This window comes from Acomys minous, assembly GCF_964271855.1.
Source record: "Acomys minous genome assembly, chromosome: 17".
In the NCBI taxonomy this organism is placed as follows: domain Eukaryota; kingdom Metazoa; phylum Chordata; class Mammalia; order Rodentia; family Muridae; genus Acomys; species Acomys minous.
In genome coordinates this window covers 22,770,634-22,794,217 of record NC_140500.1, presented here as the reverse complement: position 1 = coordinate 22,794,217, position 23,584 = coordinate 22,770,634, and the positions used below count along the sequence as shown (strand labels likewise).

The 23,584-nt window shown below is 44.1% G+C and overlaps 1 protein-coding gene across 2 annotated transcripts; it reads left to right on the top strand.

The window, feature by feature from the left end:
• The first annotated feature begins 7,392 nt into the window (after positions 1–7,392).
• Positions 7,393–22,740, top strand: NECAP1 (NECAP endocytosis associated 1). 2 transcript variants are annotated; one of them, XM_084766388.1, is made up of 8 exons: positions 7,393–7,540; positions 15,584–15,684; positions 15,833–15,937; positions 16,657–16,738; positions 17,425–17,533; positions 17,944–18,124; positions 20,506–20,608; positions 21,117–22,740. In XM_084766388.1, exons 1-8 carry the CDS (start codon positions 7,446–7,448, stop codon positions 21,163–21,165), a joined length of 825 nt encoding a protein of 274 aa, XP_084622514.1. In that variant the 5' UTR covers positions 7,393–7,445; the 3' UTR covers positions 21,166–22,740. The 2 variants fall into 2 exon arrangements, with proteins under 2 accessions (XP_084622514.1, XP_084622515.1); XM_084766389.1 differs by lacking the exons at positions 20,506–20,608; positions 21,117–22,740 and adding an exon at positions 18,830–19,647.
• Positions 22,741–23,584: the final 844 nt, after the last annotated feature.

Genomic DNA, 23,584 nt, shown 5'->3' with positions numbered 1-23,584 from the left:
GACTTAGTGTCTCTGGTTTTATGGTGAGGTCTTTAATCCACTTGGATTTGAGTTTTGTACAATCCGAGTTGGTTTTCATGGTGTTTTGTCACACCAACAGAAAGCTAACTAGGACAGCATCTTAGTGAAGAACGCGGTAAAGGCACACACAGATTAGCCAAAGTACCGAGGAAACTTCGTCCAAAGCAAAGCTGTAGTATAGACCAGAAAGAGATGATCTGTTAAGGATGATGGTGGGCCAGCCACATGGGTGAAAGAGTATTCATGAGCCTCGAGTTCCGGGCTTTATTTTAATTTATTTATTTTACTTTACTGTACTGCTGTTGTTGTTGTTGTTGTTTTCTGTGTGTGTCTCTGTGGACCACATGGGTGCACGATGCCTGCAGAGGTCACAGGAAGGCATCCTGGAACTGGAGTGGTGATGGGTGGCTGTGAGCCATGATGTGGGTGATGATGGAAGCTAAATCTGGGTCTTCTACAAAAGCAACTAGTTCTCCTGACCGTGGAAGCCATCTTCCCAGACCCTCTTTTATGGGATTTAAGAGAAGGAGTTTGGTTGTTATTAAGTGTGGGCCCTGGCGGCTTTCTCTATTCCCAGCAACCACATGGCAGCTCACAGCTGTCTGCAACTCCAGCTCCAGGGGATTCGTTGCACTAGGCATCTGTGCGTGCAGGCAAAATACCCATACCCATAAAAACAGCAATACATAAATCTCTAAAAACCTATTTTCTGTGTGCACATGCTTTCTTGTATTTTTCTCTGTTTGCCACCATGTGCCTGGTAATATACAGTAGGTTCTAGGGATCGAACTCAGTTCTTCTGATAGAGCAGCCAGCACTGTCATTTCTTAGTGGTCTTTCCAGCACCACCTCGTCCTACCTTTAAAAAACTGTGCTGTAGGGCTGGCATGATAGCTCAGGAGGTAAGGGCACCTGTTGGCAATCTGAGGTTGATCCCACATGGCAGAAGGAGAGAAAGAAGTAACTGCAGCAAGTGTCCTCTGACCTCTGCACTCAGGCCACACACACGCACGCACGCACGCATGCACGCACACACGTGCACACACACAAATAAATGTAATTCAATGTTTTAAAAGCATTTCCCACTCAGACTGTTGGCTGAGTATGCATTGCTCTGGGAAGAAACACTTTCTGAATGACTCCCCCTGGAGCATCTACGCTGACTCCACCAGTTTCACAGTGTGCTAAGGAACTGCTGTCGTTAGTGTGCCTGGCAAATGCTAGTTTTGGTGCCCTGTTCTTCTAATTACAGCTCATACTTGTGACATGCCTCCTGGCTTTGTTATGGGGCTTCTTAAGGGGTGAGTCACTCCAGCAAACCTCCTGGGTCTGAATCACCAGCCTCTGCTGTTTGCGCAGACTTCTTTTTCTGAAATCACCGGGAAACAGAATCCTAACTTAAAAGGTTCTCATTTGGGACTTTAAGCCAATGTCCCCAACTGAGATGGAAACTTTGCTTTTTCAAGACCTGATAATATTTTCTCCGCAAAGGCCAAGATGGTTTTGACCTTGAGTTCTGCAGTGCTGGGTCTCAAGGTCATTAGGAGTCACTGGCTAAATACTTGTCCGGTCCTAGGTGCTGCTCTGGGGGTTGAGAATAGCAAACAAATCAGTTAGAATTGGCTGCTCCTCGGATTTAGAGATTGTCAACTGAGAACTGCAGGCAGAGCCAGTTTATACTGACTCAATAACTATAGCACAGCATCGGCGCCCATAGGAATGGCTACATTTAGGTCAACGGCTGATTTTTCCCACTCCTTAATTAGGATATCGTAGAGTTATGCTAAAACCAATGCATGTTTCCTACATTTATGTACTGACTTATTTGTTCATTTGTTTAATTTAAGTGCGCCTGTATGGTGTATGTGTGTGTGTGTGTGTGTGTGTGTGTGTGTGTGTGTGTGTGTTATGACTTGTGTGTGGAGGTCAAAGGACAATTTTTAAGAGTAGATTCTCTCCTTTTACTTTTTTTTATTCCATAGAGCAAGCCTTGCCTTTTTTTTAAAAAATTGGTTTTTAAAGACAGAAAACCAATTTCTCTGTGTAGCCTTGGCTGTCCTGGACTCGCTTTGTAGACCAGGCTGGCCTCAAAGTCACAGAAAACCACCTGCCTCTGCCTCCCAAGTTCTGGCATTAAAGGCGTGTGCTGCCACTGCCCGGCCAAGTAAGCCTTGATTTTTATTACTTTAAAAAGCTGCATATTTATTTTGCTTTCTGACTCTGTGCTTGTGCCTTCAGCACTTTCACAATAATTTTCTGCTTCTCAGTAAGGAAAGCCCACTTGATCCTGTCGTGGGCACACTTGGCACACATAGAGCCACCTTGGAATGGGCTGTTGTGCTTCTCTGTCTTAGATAATCTTCCAAGGATTTTTGGCCTCATACCACGAACCCCTCACACTCTGCCTGGACACACACTGCATGCAGACTTAGCTGTTTCCCCAACCTTCTTGGTGTATAGGTAAACAATCCTGTTGCCAGGGGTTCAGACAGCTTAGTTTTGTTAGAGGCTGTGTTGTAGGAGAGCCTACGAAGAAAATGCTGGACCATTCTGAGTGCCTCTGAGCATCTTCCCCAGAAGATCAAATTCCATCTTCTTGAAGCAGGGGCTCCCTCTTTGTTTCTGTTGTGCTGTGAAGCACAGGGCTAGCTGGCTTGTCACCGTATGCAGCTATCATCTGTGGGCTTTAGGGTTGAACTCAGGTCATAGGATTTGCATGCATGTGCTTTTATTCATCCACCCACCTTGCAGGTCCTGTTTGTTTGTTTGTTTGTTTTTGTTTTTGTGTTTGTTTCTCAAGACAGGGTTTCTCTGTGTTAGCCTTGGCTGTCCTAGACTTGTTTTGTAGACCAGGCTGGCCTCGAACTCACAGAGATCTGCCTACCTCTGCCTCCCGAGTGCTGGGATTAAAGAAGTGTACTACTATGCCAGGCTTTTTTTATTTTTTATTTTTTATATTTATATATATATATTTATTTATATTTTATTTTTATTTTTATTTTTTGGGGCAGATCTGGTTTTCTTTCTTTCTTAAAAAAAAAAAAGGAAAAAAAAAGATTTGTTTATTATGTATACAGTGTTTGCCTGCGTGTGTGCCTGTACGCCCAAAGAAGGCACCAGATCTCATTATACATGATGATGAACCACCACATGGTTTCTGGGAATTGAACTCAAGACCTTTGGAAGAACAGCCAGTCCTCTTAACCTCTGAGCCATCTCTCCAGGCGGTGGGTCCTATTTTCTACTAAAGGCGTCATTGCATGAATTACAAACTAGTACATGTATACCATAAAGATCAAATGCAGGGGGGCTGGAGAGATGGCTCAGTGGTTAAGAGCATCATGACCTGCTCTTCCAGAGGTCATGAGTTCAATTCCCAGCAACCACATGATGGCTCACAACCATCTATAATGTAATCTGATGCCCTCTTCTGGCCTGCAGATGTACATGCTACTGTATACATTATAATAAATAAATAAATCTTTAAAAAAAAAAAAGATCAAATGCAGACATACTTAAAGAGGAGTTAAATTTCTTTCTCACTTCATCCTTTCCAGTGCACTTCGCAGTAGGTTAGACATGGTGCTGTGTGCCCTTTTCTATCTGTTTTTATGTGTAGTTCAGCCTATGCGTGTCGTGTTGGTTAACAGGATTGGCAGCCCGAGAGGCTCTGGAATCACCTAGGAGACAAATCCTATGCTTTTTGTATGTGAGAAATAGTTTTTGGCTTATTTTCAATGGAAAGTTTGCCTACATTGTCCTGGAACTAGCATCCTGTGTGCTGCTCAGTCTGCGTGGTGTGATGTGCTGAAAAGTGTTACTTCAATAATCATGAGACATGAGATTACCACCCTGGCTGCTTCAATAACTATGTTTTTAGATAAATGAATTATTATGGCCAGGATGTAAGTCTTTTACACAGGTAAAGTGAAAGATTTATACTAAATGCCACACAGGCTCATTTGAACTAAGACACGTATACAAACAATGATTCAAATCTCATTATTATTTTTTTTATTGTCATTGTGTAGCAGCATCGGGAGTGGTACATTTTTTCTTTTTCTTTTTAAATGAATTATTTCAATTTCATATGCATTAGTGTTTTGCTTACATGTGTGTCTGTGTGAGGGTGTCAAATCCCTTGAAGCTAGATTCCAGACATGTGTGAGCTGCCATGTAGATGCTGGGAATTGAATCCAGGGTCCTCTGGAAGAACAGCCAGTGCTCTTAACTGATGAACCATCTCTCCAGCTCCAAGAGTTAGAAATTTTAAACCCTAATAAATACCACTGATAGCCAGACAGTGGTGGTACATGCCTTTAATACCAGCACTCAGGAGGCAGAGGCAGGCAGATTGCTGTGAAGTCGAGGCTAGCCTGGTCTACAGAGCAAGTCCAGGATAGTCAAGTCTACACAGAGAAACCCTGTCTTGAAAAAAAAAAAACCCAACCAACCAACCAACAAACAAAAACAAACAAACAAAAAAGAAAGAAAAAGAAAAACCCATTGGTAATTTTGCTCTGGACAAAAGTAAATTATAGAATTACTTTCATAAACTTAGAACTTATAAACTTAAAAAAAAATAACTTTCTGTGTGTGGGTAAAGAAAATTGGGAAAAGCCAATAAAAATGTTTATATTATATCTAAAAGTAATCACAATTTGAAATGGGTGAGGTGACATCATTGCCAAGAAAAGTGGTTTTACACAACTTGGCTAAATCATGTATACTTGGGAGTCACACATAAGAGCAAAGTATTTTGATTTTTTTTATCAGCTAATCTGAACCTGTGAGTTGTGTGGCTACTATCCTCCAGTGGGAGGTAGAAGTGAGTTCCAGTCAGTACATCCCACCCTCTGCTGAGACAGGTGTTCCCTGCATAGCCCAGGCTGGCCTTGAACTCATAGAGATCTGTGGGCCTCTGCCTCCCAAGTCCTGGGGTTAGTGTCTCAGCCAAAGCATTTTAAATTATCTTGATTGTCAACACACACACACACACACACACACACACACACACACACACAAACACACTCACATGCCATCCTGGCTGTAATGACAATATCCTAAATTCTTACTAAAGACTAGAAATTGTGTTGAATTTTAGTGATACACGGGAAATTGGGGACCCCTTTAGAGTGTCTCATTAATAAAATAATTGACTCAAATGGAAGCACAAGAACCATTTTATTAGTTTAAAAGAAAAATGTCCAAGCAGGTGAACAGTAGAACCTGAGCATGCCCAAAGGGGGAGGAAGGAGAGAAAAGGGAAGGCCAAGTCATGCCAGGTAAGCTGGTTTGTTTCCCAGAACCCACATGGTAGCTCATAGCCATCTGGAACGCCAGATCCTGGAAATCCAGTGCCTCTTCTGATCTCTATGGGTACCTGTAGGCAAGCACTCATATAGTTAAAAAAAAAAAACAAAAACTTAACCCTCCGCCCCCCTCCCCCCCTCAAAAAAAAGTGAGGAGTGTATCCCAGAGAAAGTGGTATTTAAGTTAGATCTCAGGGCGTTTTACTCAGGAATAAATGAGAAAGATCTGTGAGGTAGACACACATGTTCAGAAGCAGAGATAAACATGGAGGCAAGGATGATTGTTTGCACCTGTATTAGCATTCAGGCAGCTGAAACTCCGTGAGTTCAAGGCCAGCCTGGACTAGAGAAGGAGATGCTGTCGCAGACAGACCACCACCAGTAACCAGAAGTATCACTGGAAAATTAGGGTAATATGGTCATGCAAGCTAGAAAGGAGACTGTGGTTAAGTGGTGTGCTCTTTCTGCTAGATGGAGGAGACCAGTGTGTATTTATTGCCTCTTTATTTTGCAGATATGCTTTCTTATGTTTGTTGATTTTTAAAATAATAAACCAAGCACAAATTCTTGGAGTAAGCCCCAGTTGGATATAGTATGTTGTATCTTATATATTATAAGAATGAAAGTACTATTAAGAAGAGTTAACTATATGAAACCGGAAGTATCTAGGATGACTAGATTAGGAGAGAAAGAATACAAAACACTTAAAAGGTGGACCAGGGGCCAGGGTCCTCAGGAAGTGATTGTCAGCACTTTTGACTTAGAAAGAGGAAATGAAAGAGTTCAATGTGGTATAGTCACATGACCTAGGCTTAAACTGAGATCATAGGTTTAGAAATAGGAAACAAGTAATGGACCATGTTTCTTTCTTTTCTCTTTTTTAAGGTCTTCATTGAGGCTGTATGTATCTTCTTTACAAATCCTTAAAACATGTAGAGAAGTATATGATAGAAAATAATAGTTTTGGGTTGGGAATGTAGCTAAGTTGATAGTTCTCATGAAACCTTGGATTTGATCCAAAACACAGGAAAACATTTAGTGGTGTGGCACACGCCTGTAATCTAGCACTCTGGTGGACAGGTTGATTAGAAGTTCAGTTATTCTTTAGTATTTAATGAGATGAGGGCCAACCTGGACTATATTGAAACTCTGTCTCCAAATAAACAAACATCAACAAACAACTAGTAGTGCAATTATTAACTAAAGGGTACATACACTTAATATTTGGACTAGTCCTGCTAGATGTCCTTTCAAAGCAGCGTGGTATCAATTTCTATTCCTGGCAACAATGTTTGAGTAACCAGTCTCTACATCCTTACCAGTTGTATCTAATTCTTGATTTTTCAGATGTGACTTTCCTAGGCAAAGACAAATGAGGAGTGTAAGTCAACCAGTCGATATAATGCACCGATGGAGACTGCTATGGTATTTCCGGCAACAAAATAAGATCAGACTTGGTTTTGCCGCTTGCAGTCTGTGCCAGCTGAAACATTTCTAAGTTAGTGTTGTAAGCTTACGCTTGGGACGTACGAAGAACGTATTTGGCGATAGAACTGCTTAGTACTCAGCATGATGTGTGGCACATCGGTCTTCTTATGCTGAGAAATGCTAGATAGCATTTAGCACTGTAATTGGGGTCATTCTAATATGCAGAAGTCACCAACAAAACCTAAAAAATTCCAAAAAAGAATGGCGGCACATAATAGACTACGCATGAGACACTTGCTGGTAGTATTTATGCGAACAGAATGAGAAAGCAGAGATTCATTTTGTTCAACCTCTGTTTTTCTCTATGTTCAGTGGCTCTTTTTTTCCCCCCCTACCATTTGAAGGTAAAAGATAATTGAATTTTTTATTTTTACTTTTTCGCTAGGGAAAGAGCCTAAGGCCTTGGCAGGCAAGCGCTCTACCACTGAGCTGGCCTTTGCCATTAGTCAAGATGGCGAGCCAAGCGCATCCGTGTTGTCAGGTTTTAGCAGGACTTGGTTATCTTGCGCCTCCCAGAGGTTAAACTCATCGCCGTACGCTAGCGGAAGTGACGTAGGGGAAGCTGTCGGGCACCTCAGCCCGCCTCCGCCCGTGCCCCGCCCCCGCGGCGCTAGCGGAGCCAAGATGGCGACCGAGCTGGAATACGAATCCGTGCTGTGTGTGAAGCCCGACGTCAGCGTCTACCGGATTCCGCCGCGGGCCTCCAACCGCGGCTACAGGTACAGAGCGGCATCTGCGGCCCGCGCCCGCCGGGGTAACGGGTTTGCCCTTGGGCAGCACTCTGTGGCCCGCGCCGTTGCTTCCGAGCAGTCCCCTGGTTAGCCTACCACCCAGGCTGCCAGCATCTCTCTTTTGACTTTTCTGTTTTGCTGGAATTCCTATTTTGCTTTGTTTTTCTTACTGCCTTTATGATCTTTCCATTTATCTTCCCCACCCCCCACTTGGGACATCATCTGCTCCTCGTCATCCGCATCCATTCATGCCTGCTTCCATCTGTTACTCTTCCGGCGACCTTTGGCTTGTAATCCTCCACGCGCGCACTTATGCACACGCACACAGCACGCTCTCCCCACCCCACCCCCCTTTCTCACACACGCTCTTCCGATACCCCCATGACATTTGTGCGCATTCAGCTCTGCTGTCCAGTGTTTGGATGATCTAATTTAATTCACACTGTTGTCATTCTCGCCAAGTGTCATCATCATCCACCATTTGGTTTTTCCTTTAGGTTTTTTTGTTTTGTTTTGGTGCCAGTGGGCAAACGTTAAGATCCTGTTTTCCAGTGATTGCGTTTCTTTTTAGTGTGTGTGTGTGTGTGTGTGTAAGAGAGATTTATTTATTTATTTATTTATTTATTTATTTATTTATTTCTGCCTTCCTGCCAACCTGGTCACCTCTCCTATAGCTTTTCCAGAGTCAGTGCAGCATTTTTGCTCTTGAAGGCCTGAGAACCTTGTAATCCAGTGACTGATGGTTTGAGGATGTTGTCGGATATATGGAGTTCAGAGAGAATTCACTGGGATTTGTGTTGAGAAATATTGAGTATGAGCCCTGGACACTAAGTAGCTGTGTATAATTTATGAGCCAGTCTCTTATTCTTCAAGCCTTAATCCTCTCATTTGTAAAATAGGAGGAAAAGCACTTCTTATGTACCTCAGGTTTAAAATTTTATATGTATAAGTGTTTTACCTATATGTATGAATGTGTATGCCTTGTGTTCACAGAGGTCAAAAGATAACATCAGATCTCCAGGAACTGGAGTCAGGGATGTTGGTGAACCATCATATGCATAGGTGCTCGTAACTGAACCCTGGTCCCCTTCTTTTTTTTTTCTCCAGACAGGGTTGTCCTGCACTCTCTTTGTAGACCAGGCTGGCCTTGAACTCACAGCGATCCGCCTGCCTCTGTCTCCTGAGTGCTGGGATTACCAGCATGCTTTCTAGTGGTTGTCACAGGTACCATATTATGATTTACTTTACACATCGCTCCAGCAGACCCATTTTGGTTTAGGCAGCTCTGTGTGGACTTGTGCAGCACTGTGTGTTCATCTCTAGCTCTGTTGTTTAGTCTCTGTTGTTAAACTTCGTATCTGTAGGGACTAGCAGGACAGAGTAGCGTCTGATACATAGTAGGCCCTCCCCAAATGCTCACTGAAAGGAGAACTTGGGGGCCCCCTAAGGTAAAAAACACTGTGCCATCTGGAAGGACTCAGTTTGATCCCCCAAACCCATGTGAAGGGAGGAGAGAGGCACCGTTACAGATTGTCTTCTGACTGCCACATATGTGTTGTGGCATGCCTCTGCCCACACACATGCATCAGACACACATGGATAATACATTAACAAAGAAGAAGTTGGATCATCCAACCAACTCAGTCTCATAAGCTGACAATGGCTGAGCTACTAAGTATCTTATGACCTTTAGAGGTTAAGACTATTTTCCTTTTATCCCAAGCCTTTTTATACTCCTTGCCTTCATCTGCAGTCTCTTTTACTTCCTAGTTTACTCACAGCCTTTGTCTTCTTACCAGGCCACCGTAGTGTCCCATCAATTTTTGTTTGTTTGTTTTTGTTTCTCGAGATAGGGTTTCTCTGTGTAGCCTGGGCTATCCTGGTCTCCCTTTGTAGACCAGGCTGGCCTTGAGCTCACAGCGATCCACCTGCCTCTTCTCCTGAGTGCTGGGATTAAAGGTGTGCACCACTGTGTTCAGAACCAAAGCAATTTAAACTTTTTTCTTTTTTTCCCTTTATCTTCCTGTTTCCTGTGCTTATTTTGACATTTATTATCCAAGGGGCCTTCTGTCATTATTCATTCTGACTGTATAGTGACTGAAAAGACAAAAATGAAATTTGAAGCTGGGGGTGGTGGGTGGCACACACCTATAAATAGTCTCAGCAGGGGTCAGGAGTTTAAGGCGATCCTTGGCTACAGAGGCTGTCTTAAAATGTGAAACAAAAACAGGGCTGGAGAGACGGCTCAGAGGTTAAGCGTGCTTGCTGCCCTCTGCATAGGGCAAAGTTCAGTTCCCAGCACACACAGTAGTAGTTCAGAACTGCTTGTGACTCCAGTTCAGGGGATCCAGTGCTCTGTGGCCTTCACAGTCACTGTGTACATCACATGCATATAGAGAAAGAAAACCTTTTACATCCTTTAGCCACCTCCCCCCATGTGTAACAGGTAAGTTTAGCTTATTTTTCAGGAAAGTCACTTCCTGACCTTTAATCTTCTCGCCTTTGAAAATGAACGTATTGACACTTAGCATGCAAGATACACTCACCTGGTTGCCATAAGAATGCGTGTGACTCCTGGCGTGTAGTAGGTGCTTGAACAATGTTACCTTTTCTCTCTCCTTCCTTTGTAGATAAATTTTTATTGCTTAGGTAAATGAGAAAGTGTGAGATTAGTTTTATACAGGGTCTCACAGTGTAGCCCTGTGGCTCCAACTCCCAGAGATTCTGCCTGCCTCTGCTTCCCACCTGCTGGGACTAACTAAGGCTTTCACCACCATACCCGGCCAGTGAGCTTGGTTTATAGCGCTGTTAGGAGACCAAAGAAACTAAGAATTCTTTAGCTTTGGTTTTGGAGAGGGAGGGGAATAGGATTAAGGATGAAGGAAATGTATCCATTTATTTATCGAAAATTTGTTAATTATTTAACAGCACTAGATACACAAGATAAAAATGACAAGAGACTTGGTCCCAAGATACATCTAATAGGCTTGTTCCTAATATTTCCCATGTATACTTAATGTGTGTTGGCGATATGACTGCAATAAGTAATGATTTATTGAAAAAATTAGTAGGGACAGGCAAAATGGCTCAGCAAGATAGTGGGTAAAGGTGTTTGCTGCCACGCCTGATTTTTGAGGAGTCTGTTTGAAGGAACATACTCCTGAAAGTTGTCTGACTTCCACATGCGTATCATGGCATACATGTCCCCACCCTCAAATAAATAAATGAGCAATCAAGCACATGTTATTTTAAAAAGTTAATTCACAAGGACTTGTAGAATGTTCTCATCTGCATCAGATTTGGATACTTAAGAGTCTTTGAGGGGCTGGAGAGATGGCTTAGAGGTTAAGAGCACTGGTTGCTTTTCCAGAGGTCCTGAGTTCAATTCCCAGAAACCACTTGGTGACTCACAACCATCTATGATGTGATCTCATGCCCTCTTCTGTCATACAGGCAGAGCACTGTATACATAATAAATAAATAAATCTTAAAAAAAAAAAAGAGTCTTTGAAGGTAGAACATCAAGAGGGAAGGGATGAGATCATTGTTGTACAGCCCTGGGCAAGAGCTCCATAGGGGCAGCTGGGGGAGGTAAGTGGTGGAGTGTTAGTGCCTAACACACTCAGGGTCTTGGGTTTGATCCCAAACACTGCAAAGACAAAAATCTCTTTTTCCCCAATTTTAACTCTTTTTCTTTTAACTTACTGTCTTGTTAAACTTTCTCTTTTTACTTTTTTTTGTCTGTAAGTATTGCTGTCTTTTGTGAGACAGAGCCTTAACTTTGTAGCTCAGGCAGGCCTCACACTCCCTCTATTTCTGCTTTTGACTCCTAAAGGATTTTAGGCATGCACACTGCATTTTAAAGTCTTGAGGTCTTAAGAGGTAAATTATTAACATATTTCCCCTTTTCTACATCCTTAAAAAATATATCTAAATTCAGTGCTCTGTAGTCTTGGCCGTACATAATACCTTCGATGTTCATATAAACACAGATAGTAAATGTTTGGGTTTTCAGATGGTTTGTAAGCAGTGGTGTTTACATTTCATATGTCTTTCCTGATCTGCTCTCATAAACTCGCTTGTCTGCTCCTCATTTTTCCTTGAAAACATATTAGACACCCCAAATTCAGCATATTCAAAACTCTCTTCCCGGATAGGGAAGTAAGCCTTCCTTACTGTAGTTATTGGTACCTTGTTTGCACAGGCCAGACAGTTTGGAGTTCTCCTTGATGTCCCTTTCTCCTGGCCCCACACTAATATGTCAGAAAATCCTGCTGCCTTTATTTTTTTTAATTTTAATTTTAAATTAAAAAAAAAGATTTATTTATTTATTATCTATACACTGTTCTGCCTCCCAGAAGAGGGCACCCGATCTCATTATAGATGGTTGTGAGCCACCATGTGGTTGCTGGGAATTGAACTCAGGACCTATGGAAGAGCAGCCAGTGCTCTTAACCTCTGAGCCATGTCTCCAGCCCTTGTTCTTGTTTTTTTGAGACAGGATTTCTCTCTGTAGCCCTGGCTGTCCTGGACTCGCTCTGTAGACCATGTTGGCCTGGAACTCACAGCGATCCACCTGCCTCTGCCTCCCAAGTGCTGGGATCACAGGCTTGCTGCTTGGCCTTCACTTTAAATGCATCTAGAGTCTAACTGCCTCCCGAGTGCTGGGATCGCAGGCGTGCTGCTCGGCCTTCACTTTAAATGCATGTAGAGTCTAACTGCCTCCCGAATGCTGGGATCGCAGGCGTGCTGCTTGGCCTTCACTTTAAATGCATCTAGAGTCTAACTGCCTCCCGAATGCTGGGATCGCAGGCGTGCTGCTCGGCCTTCACTTTAAATGCATGTAGAGTCTAACTGCCTCCCGAATGCTGGGATCGCAGGCGTGCTGCTTGGCCTTCACTTTAAATGCATCTAGAGTCTAACTGCCTCCCGAGTGCTGGGATCGCAGGCGTGCTGCTCGGCCTTCACTTTAAATGCATGTAGAGTCTAACTGCCTCCCGAGTGCTGGGATTACAGGCTTGCTGCTTGGCCTTCACTTTAAATGCATCTAGAGTCTAACTGCCTCCCGAATGCTGGGATCGCAGGCGTGCTGCTCGGCCTTCACTTTAGATGCATCTAGAGTCTAACTGCCTCCCGAATGCTGGGATCGCAGGCGTGCTGCTCGGCCTTCACTTTAAATGCATGTAGAGTCTAACTGCCTCCCGAATGCTGGGATCGCAGGCGTGCTGCTTGGCCTTCACTTTAAATGCATCTAGAGTCTAACTGCCTCCCGAATGCTGGGATCGCAGGCGTGCTGCTCGGCCTTCACTTTAAATGCATGTAGAGTCTAACTGCCTCCCGAGTGCTGGGATCGCAGGCGTGCTGCTCGGCCTTCACTTTAAATGCATGTAGAGTCTAACTGGTTTCTTCCTAGCCCTCTCATGGCTCATCATCACACCTCTACATCTCTTCCACACAGCAGACAAAGCAGTCACTCTGAGGAAATCAAGGAGGACTGGGTCACACAGCTGTCCTCGCTAACTGTTCACTGAAGTAACACGTCATAGCTGTAAAACCTGCACAGCTAACTTGTCATAAGAGCTGCCGTGCTTTGGACAGCCTGTAGGGACCTGCATGGCTGCCTTTCTTTTTCTTCTTCCAGTTGGCTCTTCGAAGAATAACAGCTTCCTTTTCCTCAGACATGCCAAGCAAGCATGCTTTACTTCAGCACCTTTGCACTTACTTCAAGTATTTTCCCTCAGGTACCAAAAGGAATCTTCCACCTACTCTACTCCCCCCCCCCCCCAAGTGTCCTCCTGGAGGCTTTTCACGGGTTTTACAGTGTCAGGCTTGAATTCCTTCCTATTCCTGCAGGCCTCAGATTCAGTCTAAAAGCAGGTGCTTAGCTCCACAACCTTTGCTCTGCATTTTTGCCTAACTGCATTCTTGGTGAAGCCTACCCTGACTCCCCCTCCCCCCCCCTTTTTTTTTTTGGTGGTGGTGTGGGGATGGAATCCAGGGCTTGGTGCATACCAAGCAAGCCTTGACCACTGGGTTTCCTGGTCACACTAGTCTGTTTCTCATTTCCTCCTCACCTTTAACAATAATCTAGGATACCGATGTTGTTAGGAATTATGTTTTCTCCATTGTTTGTCTTCCTTTGGAACGTAAGCTTTTTGAGGGGAAGAATGTTTTGCTTGCGGGCATGCCCCAAGCATCTAGAATAGTGCCTGCACGCCCTCAGTACGCTGTAAATCCTGACCGAAGGCGGTGAACGATGATATGCGGTTAGTGACTTCTGGAGCAGCGGATGCTCTGCTGGTCCACTAGAAAAAACCGGTGGGAAGGAGGAGTTGTTTGTGTGCGTGATGGGTATAGGATAGGGTGGCTCTGGAGCACAGAGGCTTGCCTGCCTCTGCCTCCTGCGGGTTGAGATTACAGGCGTGTGCCACCATGCCTGACTTCTGCCTCTGCTTCTTGAGTGCTGGGATTGTAGGCATGCTCCATGAAACCCAGCTTAATTAATTTATTTTTTTCTCTGTTGTTGGGATTGCATGCTAGGCAAGTCTGTACCACAGAGCTACATCTTTTTCTTTTTCTTTTTGGAACAGGGTTTCTCTGTGTAGCTTTGGCTGTCCTACACTCCCTTTGTAGACCAGGCTGGCTTCGAATTAAAGAGATTTGTCTGTCTCTGCCTCCCCAAGGGCTGGGATTAAAGGAGTGCGCCACCATGCTGGGCACTCTTAAATTCTCAAGAAATTTAGTTTTGGTTTTTTTGTTTTTGTATTTTGAGGCTGTTTCTGTTATCCTGGCTGTCCTGATACTTGCTCTATAGACCAAGCTGGTCTTGAACTCACACAGACCTGCCTGCTTCTGCCTTCCAAGTCCTGGGGCTAAAGGCGCACATATTGGCTGGTAGTTTTTATTTGTACACATTTTGCATATCTTTATTGGTACTTACTAGGTTCTAAACTGGTTCAGTGGAAACATTGCTTTTTACCTGCATTAGACAGTATGGAGCACAAGAACACGAGGCTTCAGTTTAAGGAGAGCTTGAGTTATTTCTCATGATTATTTTAAAAAAAGATTTATTTATTATGTATACAGTATTCTGCTTGAATGTACACCTGCATGCCAAAAGAGGGTACCAGATCTCATAGATGATTGTGAGCTACCATGTGGTTGCTGGGAATTGAGCTCAGGACCTTTGGAAGAGCAGTGGTGCTCTTAACCTCTGGTCATCTCTCCAGCCCCGCATGATTATTTGATAGGCAGAAATAATAGGCCTTCTAGTGCAGGGAAACAAATATAACCAGTGAAATCCCAGCATTGGGACACAGAGGCAGGTAGATCTCTTGAGTACAAGTCTAGATTGGTCTACAGAGTGAGTTCCAGGACAGCCAGGGCTTCACAGAGAAATGGTGTCTTGAAAAAACAAAACAAATTCTCCACAGCTAAGTGGAGACTGGGGACTGACTTTCACAGGATCTCTGGTGCCCCATATTTGGCCATGTCCCTTTGTGGGGGAGGCCCAATGGCACTCGGAAGAAGGATAGAGGACTACCAAGAAAAGACTTGATACCCTAGCACCATATTCAGGGGGAGGAGGTCCCCCACAGCCACAGTCATAGGGAAGGGGGATTGGGGTGAAAGTGGGAGGGAGGGAGGAATGGGAGGATGCATGGGATGGGATAGAAAATGAGATGTAATAGGAATTATTTTTAATTTTCAATAAAAATGTGTTAAAAAAAAAAAAAAAAAAAAAAAAAGCTGGGCATTATGCCTTTCTGTTAGTACTTTCACAATAGTGTCCCACATATGCATCATATAGTGCAGAAAGTATTTTGGATTAACTTTAATTAAATTATGTAAAATTATCTTGATGTTTTTACCTCATAACTGAAACTTTACAATATGATAAATTATATTAAAACTTGTATTTCTCAAAAAAAAAAAAAAAAAAAAAAAAAAAAAAAGAAAAAACAAAACAAACAAACAAAAATGTTCAAAGAATGTCCTTGAGGCCTCAGGGTTGCTGTTTTCCTGTTATAGGGCCTCTGACTGGAAGTTAGATCAACCTGATTGGACTGGTCGCCTCCGAATCACTTCAAAAGGGAAGATTGCCTACATAAAATTGGAGGACAAAGTTTCAGGTAAGTGCAGAGATCATCTCAAACATGGCCGGGCTGGCTTGGTGTGCTTTCTAAGTCTCCTCAGATTGGGCACTGGCAGGGAGAAACACCTGTAACTGAGTGAGCTTTGCTGCTGCTGCTCCACGACATCTTTCTTTCTTTGCTGTAGGGGAGCTCTTTGCTCAGGCACCGGTAGAGCAGTATCCTGGCATCGCTGTGGAGACAGTGACAGATTCCAGCCGCTACTTTGTGATCAGGATCCAGGATGGTACCGGTAAGGGATCTGGGGTTTTCAGTGGTAGGAAAATAGTGAATGTAGTCTAATGAAGTTGTGTCCTCATTACCTTTCTCTTCCTTTTGATGACTTCTTGTTCAACGTTATTATGATGTAATTGAAAGGAAAGGATTAATGATTTACAGATATGAACATAAGTTCACTTAAGTTTGTTAAGTTGATAAAAATGCACGTTGAAATTACTGTGGTGGTTTTTATGGGGTTGTCTTGATCATTATGTCTAGGGCAGCAGTTCTCTGCCATTTCTTCAAGGTGTTTTGTTTTGTTTTGCTTTGCTTTGTTTTTGATAGTCTTAGTATGTAGTCCTGGCTGCTTGCAATATATCCAGGCAGGCCTTGAGCTCAGAGATGGGCCTGCCTCTGCTGGGCTTAAAGATGTGCACCACCACTTCCGACCTCTTTGTAGTTTTTAATAGGTTGGTTGTAGTTTTAGTAAATATTTTTGGCATTGTGGGTCAAGTTGTAACTGCAGCTCTCGGTTTGCTGGCTGCAGGGTGAGGTAGCCACAGACACTGTCACGGCACGGTGGCTGGATTCCAGTGGGATTTCATTTTCAGACTCTTTCGGCTGCATGTTCTCTGCTGACTGCTGCTCTGTGAGAAGATACTAAGCAGATCTTACACAGTTTGTGTGACGCATAACTCTGGTAGGCAGAGGTTATCCTAGGAGCACACTTTCTGAGATCCCTCCTTCTCACAGGGCGCAGCGCGTTCATTGGCATTGGCTTCACAGATCGGGGAGATGCCTTCGACTTTAACGTTTCCCTGCAAGATCACTTCAAGTGAGTGAAGCTTGTCCTTGGTAAATAACTACAGGGCTGCTGCCCGAGCGAGCGGGTGTTTGTCTTGCCACATGGTGTATTTAGTAGCTTGTTCTGTATTTCCTGTCTTTGTACCTGCCCTCATTTCCCCTATACCCTGTGATACAGCTCAGATCCTTGTGCATTGCTTTGCTCCTGTCCACACCATGGGGAAGTCGCCCTTGCTTTTACGAAGGTGGTGGAGGGTGGCCATAGCAGCAGCCGTGGGCCACGTCTGTCACGTGTGCAGCTGATGTGCTCTGTGCCTGCATTTCTCCAGCCCAGCTGAGTTCGGCACAGCTGTAGTGAGCAGCACCTAGCGTCACATCACTTCCTGTCTCTAGGACACTGTAGCTCTTCTATTGCTTCAGGACTCTGAAGTCTAAAGCCCAGATGGGACCTGCAAGAACATAGTCACTAACACATCTCCTTTGGGTACCACTCAGCCACAGGGCTGAGGACTGGGGAGGGATGTGCCTGCCACGCACTCTGTCCTGCTCCTCAGTAGGAACCTAGTTGGCCTCTCTTGGATATTTTCTCTCGCACATCTTAAGGGTCCCCTCTCTGCTTTCTGGAATTGCAGTTCATCTGAGTGAGGGCTTTCCAGATTTGGGTCAGAGTCTGCTTCAGGTAATTCCAAACTGAGATAAATTCTTATTTCTTCAAAGATGGGTAAAGCAGGAAACTGAGATTTCTAAAGAATCACAGGAAATGGATAATCGTCCCAAGTTGGATTTAGGCTTCAAGGAAGGACAGACCATCAAGTTGAGTATTGGGGTAAGTATCATTTCTTTATGTGTATGGGTGTTTTGCCTGCATATGTTTTTGTGTATCATAGGCATGCAGTGTCTGTGGAGGCCACAAGAGGGTGGTAATTCTCTGGGTTGGAGTTACAGATGGCTGTTAGCCACCGCGGACACTGCTGGGATTCAAACTGTGACCTCTGGGATAGTAGCCAGTCCAGCCCCTATTTTCTTTTTTGTGACAAGGTATCACTGTGCAGCCCTGGCTGGCCTGGAACTTGCTATGTAGATCAGGCTAGCCTTGAATTTACATATCTGTGTGCCTCTTTCTCTGGAGTACTGGGATTAAGGTTTTTTATTGTTTTGTTTTTTGTGATATTTTTCTGTTATTCTTTGGTCTGTGACATCCTCCCTTTTCTTACTCACTCTCTCTCTCTATTATAGAACATTACAAGCAAGAAAGGAGGTGCCCCTAAGCCCCGGGCCACAGGGGCTGGAGGCCTGAGCTTACTCCCACCTCCACCTGGAGGCAAAGTCACTGTTCCCCCACCATCCTCAGTTGCTATCAGCAATCACGTCACCCCACCGCCTATTCCAAAATCTAACCATGGAGGTAATGATGCAGGTAAATCTCATCCTTAATTTTGAGACTAACCTTAAATTATGTTTTAAACTGATAATAGCCACTTACCAAGGAGTTTTTGCTGGGAAGTTGCTTTTGGTATTAACAAGGTGATTTTAGTAATCCATCAGAGGTTTCCTGGTGAAGTGCATCTACTAGGTGCGCTGATAGAAGCCACGTGGTTATTTAAAAGACTGCTTCTGGGCCAGAGGGATAGCTAAAGTGTAAGTGCTGCTCCTACGGAGGACCTGAGTGTGGCTCCCAGCACCTGTGTGTATCAGGCAGCTCCCAGGGCATCTGAGGCCTCCAACCTCCAAGGGCACAGGCATTCACGTGCACGTACCCACACACAGACACACATGTACACATAATTAAAGATAATCAAAGAAGCCAGGTGGTGGTGGTGCACACCTTTAATCCCATTACTACAGAGGCATAGACAGGGATCTCTTGAGTTTGAGGCAGGACAACCAGGGCTACACAGAGAAACCCTGTCTCTAAAAACCAAAAATAAATAAGTAAATAAATAGATGAATTAATTAATCTATTTGTTGAGTAGATTCTAGAAGGTTTGTAAGTGAGAGTATAAAATGGGTTTGACTATGGTTTTATTATTCATATCTGAATGCATTTGGTAAACATTACTTAAGTTTTTTCAAGAAAGCTATTTATTTACTTTTCATTAATTACGTTTATTTTTTGAGACAGGGTGTTCTGTAGTTCAGGCTGGCCTTGATTGTGCTATGTAGCTGAAGAGGACCTTGAATCCCCGATCCAGATCACCTGCCTCTGTTTCCCAAGTGCTGAGATTACGTGTGCCATCACATGGCTTGCTTACGGTCTTTAAGTCTCAGTGTGCTTGTATGCAGAGTGGAGGTGAAAACCCACCCCAGGTCAGTAAGGTTAATTAATGCTGTATAGCGCCTTGCACAGTTCCTGGAACAGAGCCATTCTGTAAAAAGATGCCCTCAGGGTCTGTGCACCTGCTTGTAGAAAAAGAAAAGAAAAGAAAAGTCAGGTGGTAGCCCGCACAGGCACTGCAGCACTTGGGAGGCTAAAGCTGGAGGCTCCTGAGTTTGAGGCGTGCATGACTACACACTGAGTAGTCCAGGCTAGCTGGAGCTGTGTAGGTCCACTCAAACAAAAGGTGACCAAACAACACTTGTGTCTTTTCTTACTGGCTAGAGGAAGAACTGCAGATGGAGTTATGTTTTCCCATTTGAGAAACAAGACCATTAGGACTCAAAGGGATTTCTTCCCTTTTTCTTTTTTGAGGGGATATTACTGTATAATCCAGGCTGGACTAGAGAACTCATTAAGAAATGGAAATTGGGGCTGGAGAAATGGCTCAGCGGTTAAGAGCACCGTCTGCTCTTCCAGAGGTCCTGAGTTCAATTCCCAGCAACCACATGGTGGCTCACAACCATCTATACTGGGGTCTGATGCTCCCTTCTGGTGTGCAGATGTACATGCAGATAGAGCAATCATATATATAAAATAAACATCAATAAATAAAATATTTATAAAAAAAAGAAATGGAAACTCTGTGTTTTTGTATGTATTCATATATACATATATACATTTAATATTAGAAAACCAGGTATTAGAATTTGGTAGGTTTTGAATTTTTATTTATTTTTTAAGAGTATGGAACATTTCACAAATTCATGTGCCACCTCTGTGCAGGGCCATCCTAATTGTCTCCATATTGTTGCTGCTGAAGTGAATACTTGTTTTTCGAGATAGGGTCTCACTCTGGAGCTCTGACTGCCCTGGGAGTCACTATGTAGACCAGGCTGGCCTTGGACTTGCAGCAGTCTGCCTTCCTCTGCCTCTGACAGCTAGAGTTAGAAGTGTATCAGTGCTCGTGGCTTGAAGTGAACACTTCAAATTTTTTTCTTTAATGTAGGAGTTCTCTGCCTGCATGTACCCCTGCAGGCCAGAAGAGGGCATCAGATCCCTTTATAGATAGTTGTGAGCCACCATGTAGTTTCTGGGAATTGAGCTCAGGACCTCTGGAAGAGCACTCAATGTTATTAACTGCTGACTCATCTCACCAGCCCTAAAATTTTTCTTAAAAGATTTATTTAATGTGTATGGGTGTTTTGCCTGAATATATGTCTGTGCTCCATGTGTGTGCAGTGCCTGTGGAGCCGGAAAGGGGCATGAGACTGGTGTGAACCCCTAGAGATACGTCCAAGTTGTCCTTTGTGTCAAGTTTCTCCTTTTTATTGCTGGGTGTATGTATTTACTGCAGTGCTTTTAACCATCACCTAAGAGCATCTGAACTGGTTTCCATTTTGAGTGATGATGCCTGAAGCTGCAGTGACCTTTGGGTGTGTGTTTCTGTGAATATCTGACTAACCCCGCCCCACCCCGTTCAGATGTCCTTTTAGATTTGGATTCTCCTGCTCCTGTCACGACCTCAGCACCAGCTCCAGTTTCTACAAGCAATGACTTGTGGGGAGACTTCAGCACTGCATCCAGGTAATGGGCACAGTGCACCCGGCAGCCTCTCCTTTAGCGTGTGCAGCAGCGGTTCTCAACCTTCCTAATGCTGCTGCCCCTTACTACAGTTCCACATGTTGTGGTGACCCCCAAACCATAAAATCATTTTCTTTGCTACTTCATAATTGTAATGTTGGTATTATTATGAATTGTAAAGTAAATATCTGATATGCAGGATATCTGATACATGGCCCCTGTGAAAGGGTGGCCCACAGGTTGTACTGCTGGTGTAGAGGATGTGTAGTCAGGGAGGCAGCTGCCCTCCTGCGGGTTTCAGAAGGAGTTCTGGGGAGCAATGAAGGGGTGCTGGGACTAGGGGGGGAAGGCTGCAGAGAGAAGCTGACGAGCATTTCAGGCCTTGGGAAGTGGAGCTTGTGTGAAGAATTGCTTTAGATATTCTGCTCAGCAGTTCCCTAGGCTTGGAAATGGAGACCGGACTCTCCCACTAACTGATGCTCTGACTTCCATCTCTTCCCCTGTCTTGCAGCTCTGTTCCAAACCAGGCACCTCAGCCATCCAACTGGGTCCAGTTTTGAGTAGCATTGGCAGGAAGCTAAGGACACTTGAAGAATAAAAGTAACCTCGAGGGCACCGTTCTGTGAGGGCATTGAGGGGCCGCTTCATTTCCCAGAACCAAATCAGTGGACAATCCTTTCCATAGCTTCTCTGTCACATCCAGGCTGGACTTTTTTTGTTACCTCTGTGTTACTTGCTGTACAGCCAGGAGACAATCTGCTGTTTCCTGCTCATGACCAAGGCAGGAGAGTGGTTGGGGACAGTCGCACTGGCTGATGTACAGAGCTCAGAAGGCCAGCTTTGTGAGCGGGAGTGACCTAACATCTGTAAAGTCTTGACCTTATTTCAGAGTCATCTCACAATTCCTGTGTGTCTCTTTGTGATGCTCTAGTTAGCAATTTCAGGAGAGACAAATGCCTTGAAATGCCTCCACCAACCCAAGATAAAAACGGGCAGGCTGGCCAGTACTTACAAAGTCAGGGTTTTCGTCGGGGTAGGTTTGGAGAAAGCTGTGTCCTGAATCTATTCTGTAAGGCCTCCTCCAAGGCTTCCTGCATTCAGTGAGCAGTGCTGGGTGCAGCTCCTTCACCTTCTCGTGTGTTTGTTTACACGTCTTTTCCTTTGATGAGAGGGTTGTGTTGGTGGCACCTCACACTGTTTTCTTCTTGTTGAATAGTACAGCGTCTTTGACCAGTGAATATTTGTGAGATGAAGGAAGGTCAAGGGGCTGTGCTTTGCAAGTCGTAGTCCACAGAAGTGTTTACTTTCTTGCATCTCCATGCAATTGCATTGAAGCATAGCATTAATTTACACTCACCCTGTGTTTGACCTAGAGATATGAAGAGTTTTAACATGATGTGTAGAGCAGAGAGATGGAGGCACTTAGCTCTCCTCAGTGCCCACATGCCTTGCTGCCTGGTTTAGACTCCTTTTCATAAACATTTCTTAGTCCATCTAGCTCTTCCACAGAAAGCTGCTGTTGTATAATTGTCAGTGTGAAGGAGGCTAAGTCACAGCTTTACCTGTGACAGGCTTTGTGTCAGGCTGTACACCGAGGTAGGAAACCTTAAAGCAAGTTATTGGCCCATCACTTTGCTGTCCCTCTGCCCACCATTCCTTTTATAGTGCTGTGAAGAGAGTCCTGTCAGTCAGTGGGTCGTGTCCACTCGAGGGTGGAATGGGAAGGATTTGCCGTCTCCTGTGAGCACCTGTTTGGAGATGTATGTTCTGGCTGAAGAGAGTCCTCATTTAATTTCAAATATATCGTTTTTCCTCATAATTCTTTCTAGCTTTTCTAATTTCGGGTCCATTTTCCATACTGTTTCCCCTCTCCAGGCAGCTCCCTTCTTGCAGAGCCATGGCAGGACATTTAAGGTTCCAATAAAAACACTAAGAGGAAAGTGTAGGATCACTAGTGACTAACTATTGGGAAACCTATTTTCTCAATCTTTCTCAATTTGTGTTCTTTGTATTCTTAAGATGATAATATATTATGTATTTGAAGTGCTGAGAATTAAAAATGAAGTTGAAGATATATGTATATAAAGCATATGCGGTATTGGTGCAATAATGGTAATTAAAGATATGAAAAACGGTGGTGTTTTTTCATCTTTTAATTATGTCTTATCCCCTTACCAATGGTAGGAACTAATCCCAGGGCTTTGTGCATGCTAGGCAAGGGCTTTCTTGCTTAGATACATTCCTAGCCCTGTTTGTCCTTTTAGTTTAAATGGTCCAGGACAAAAGGGCCAGCAAGTCGTCAAAGGGCACATGTACTTTTCACTCTTTTGAGAAATGAGAATACGGCGGACATTTATCCTTCTAACTTCTGCCATACGTCATATCCAGGACCACTAAGCTAGAGCAATACAGACAAGGACCGTGATGGCCATTTTGGAAGTGATTCTTTCAATTTGGCATCAAAAGCACAGACATAAGTAGCTCAGTCATAGGTGCTTCCTCGTATGCGCAGAGCCTGGTTCAATCCCCAGCACCACATCACCCTGGGCATGGTAGGACATGTCTGTGATCCCACCACTCGAGGTGGAGGCAGGAGGACCAGAAGTTCAGCATCCCTTGGCACATAGAGAATCCAAGGCCATCCCTGTCAGAGAACTTGCCTAATCCTGACTCCAACCCCAAACCAACCAACTCACCAACTAACCACCAGCCAACCCAAACTGAAGCAAGTAGTGGACAGTTTGTGCATAGTGTTAGAAACACTCAACATATGGAAAAAGTGCAAATTACTAATAAGGGGATAACATCCCAAAAGTATAAGGAATTCTTACTGCTCAAGCAAAAAATAAATCTGACTTGAAGATGGTCCAAGGACCTGTGGTATGTGGTTTTGAAATGATTCCAAGTGCCTACTTGTACCCAAGTGACGTCATGGAAAGTGAGCCCCTCAGGAGAATGGCACACCATGCCCCATCAGAC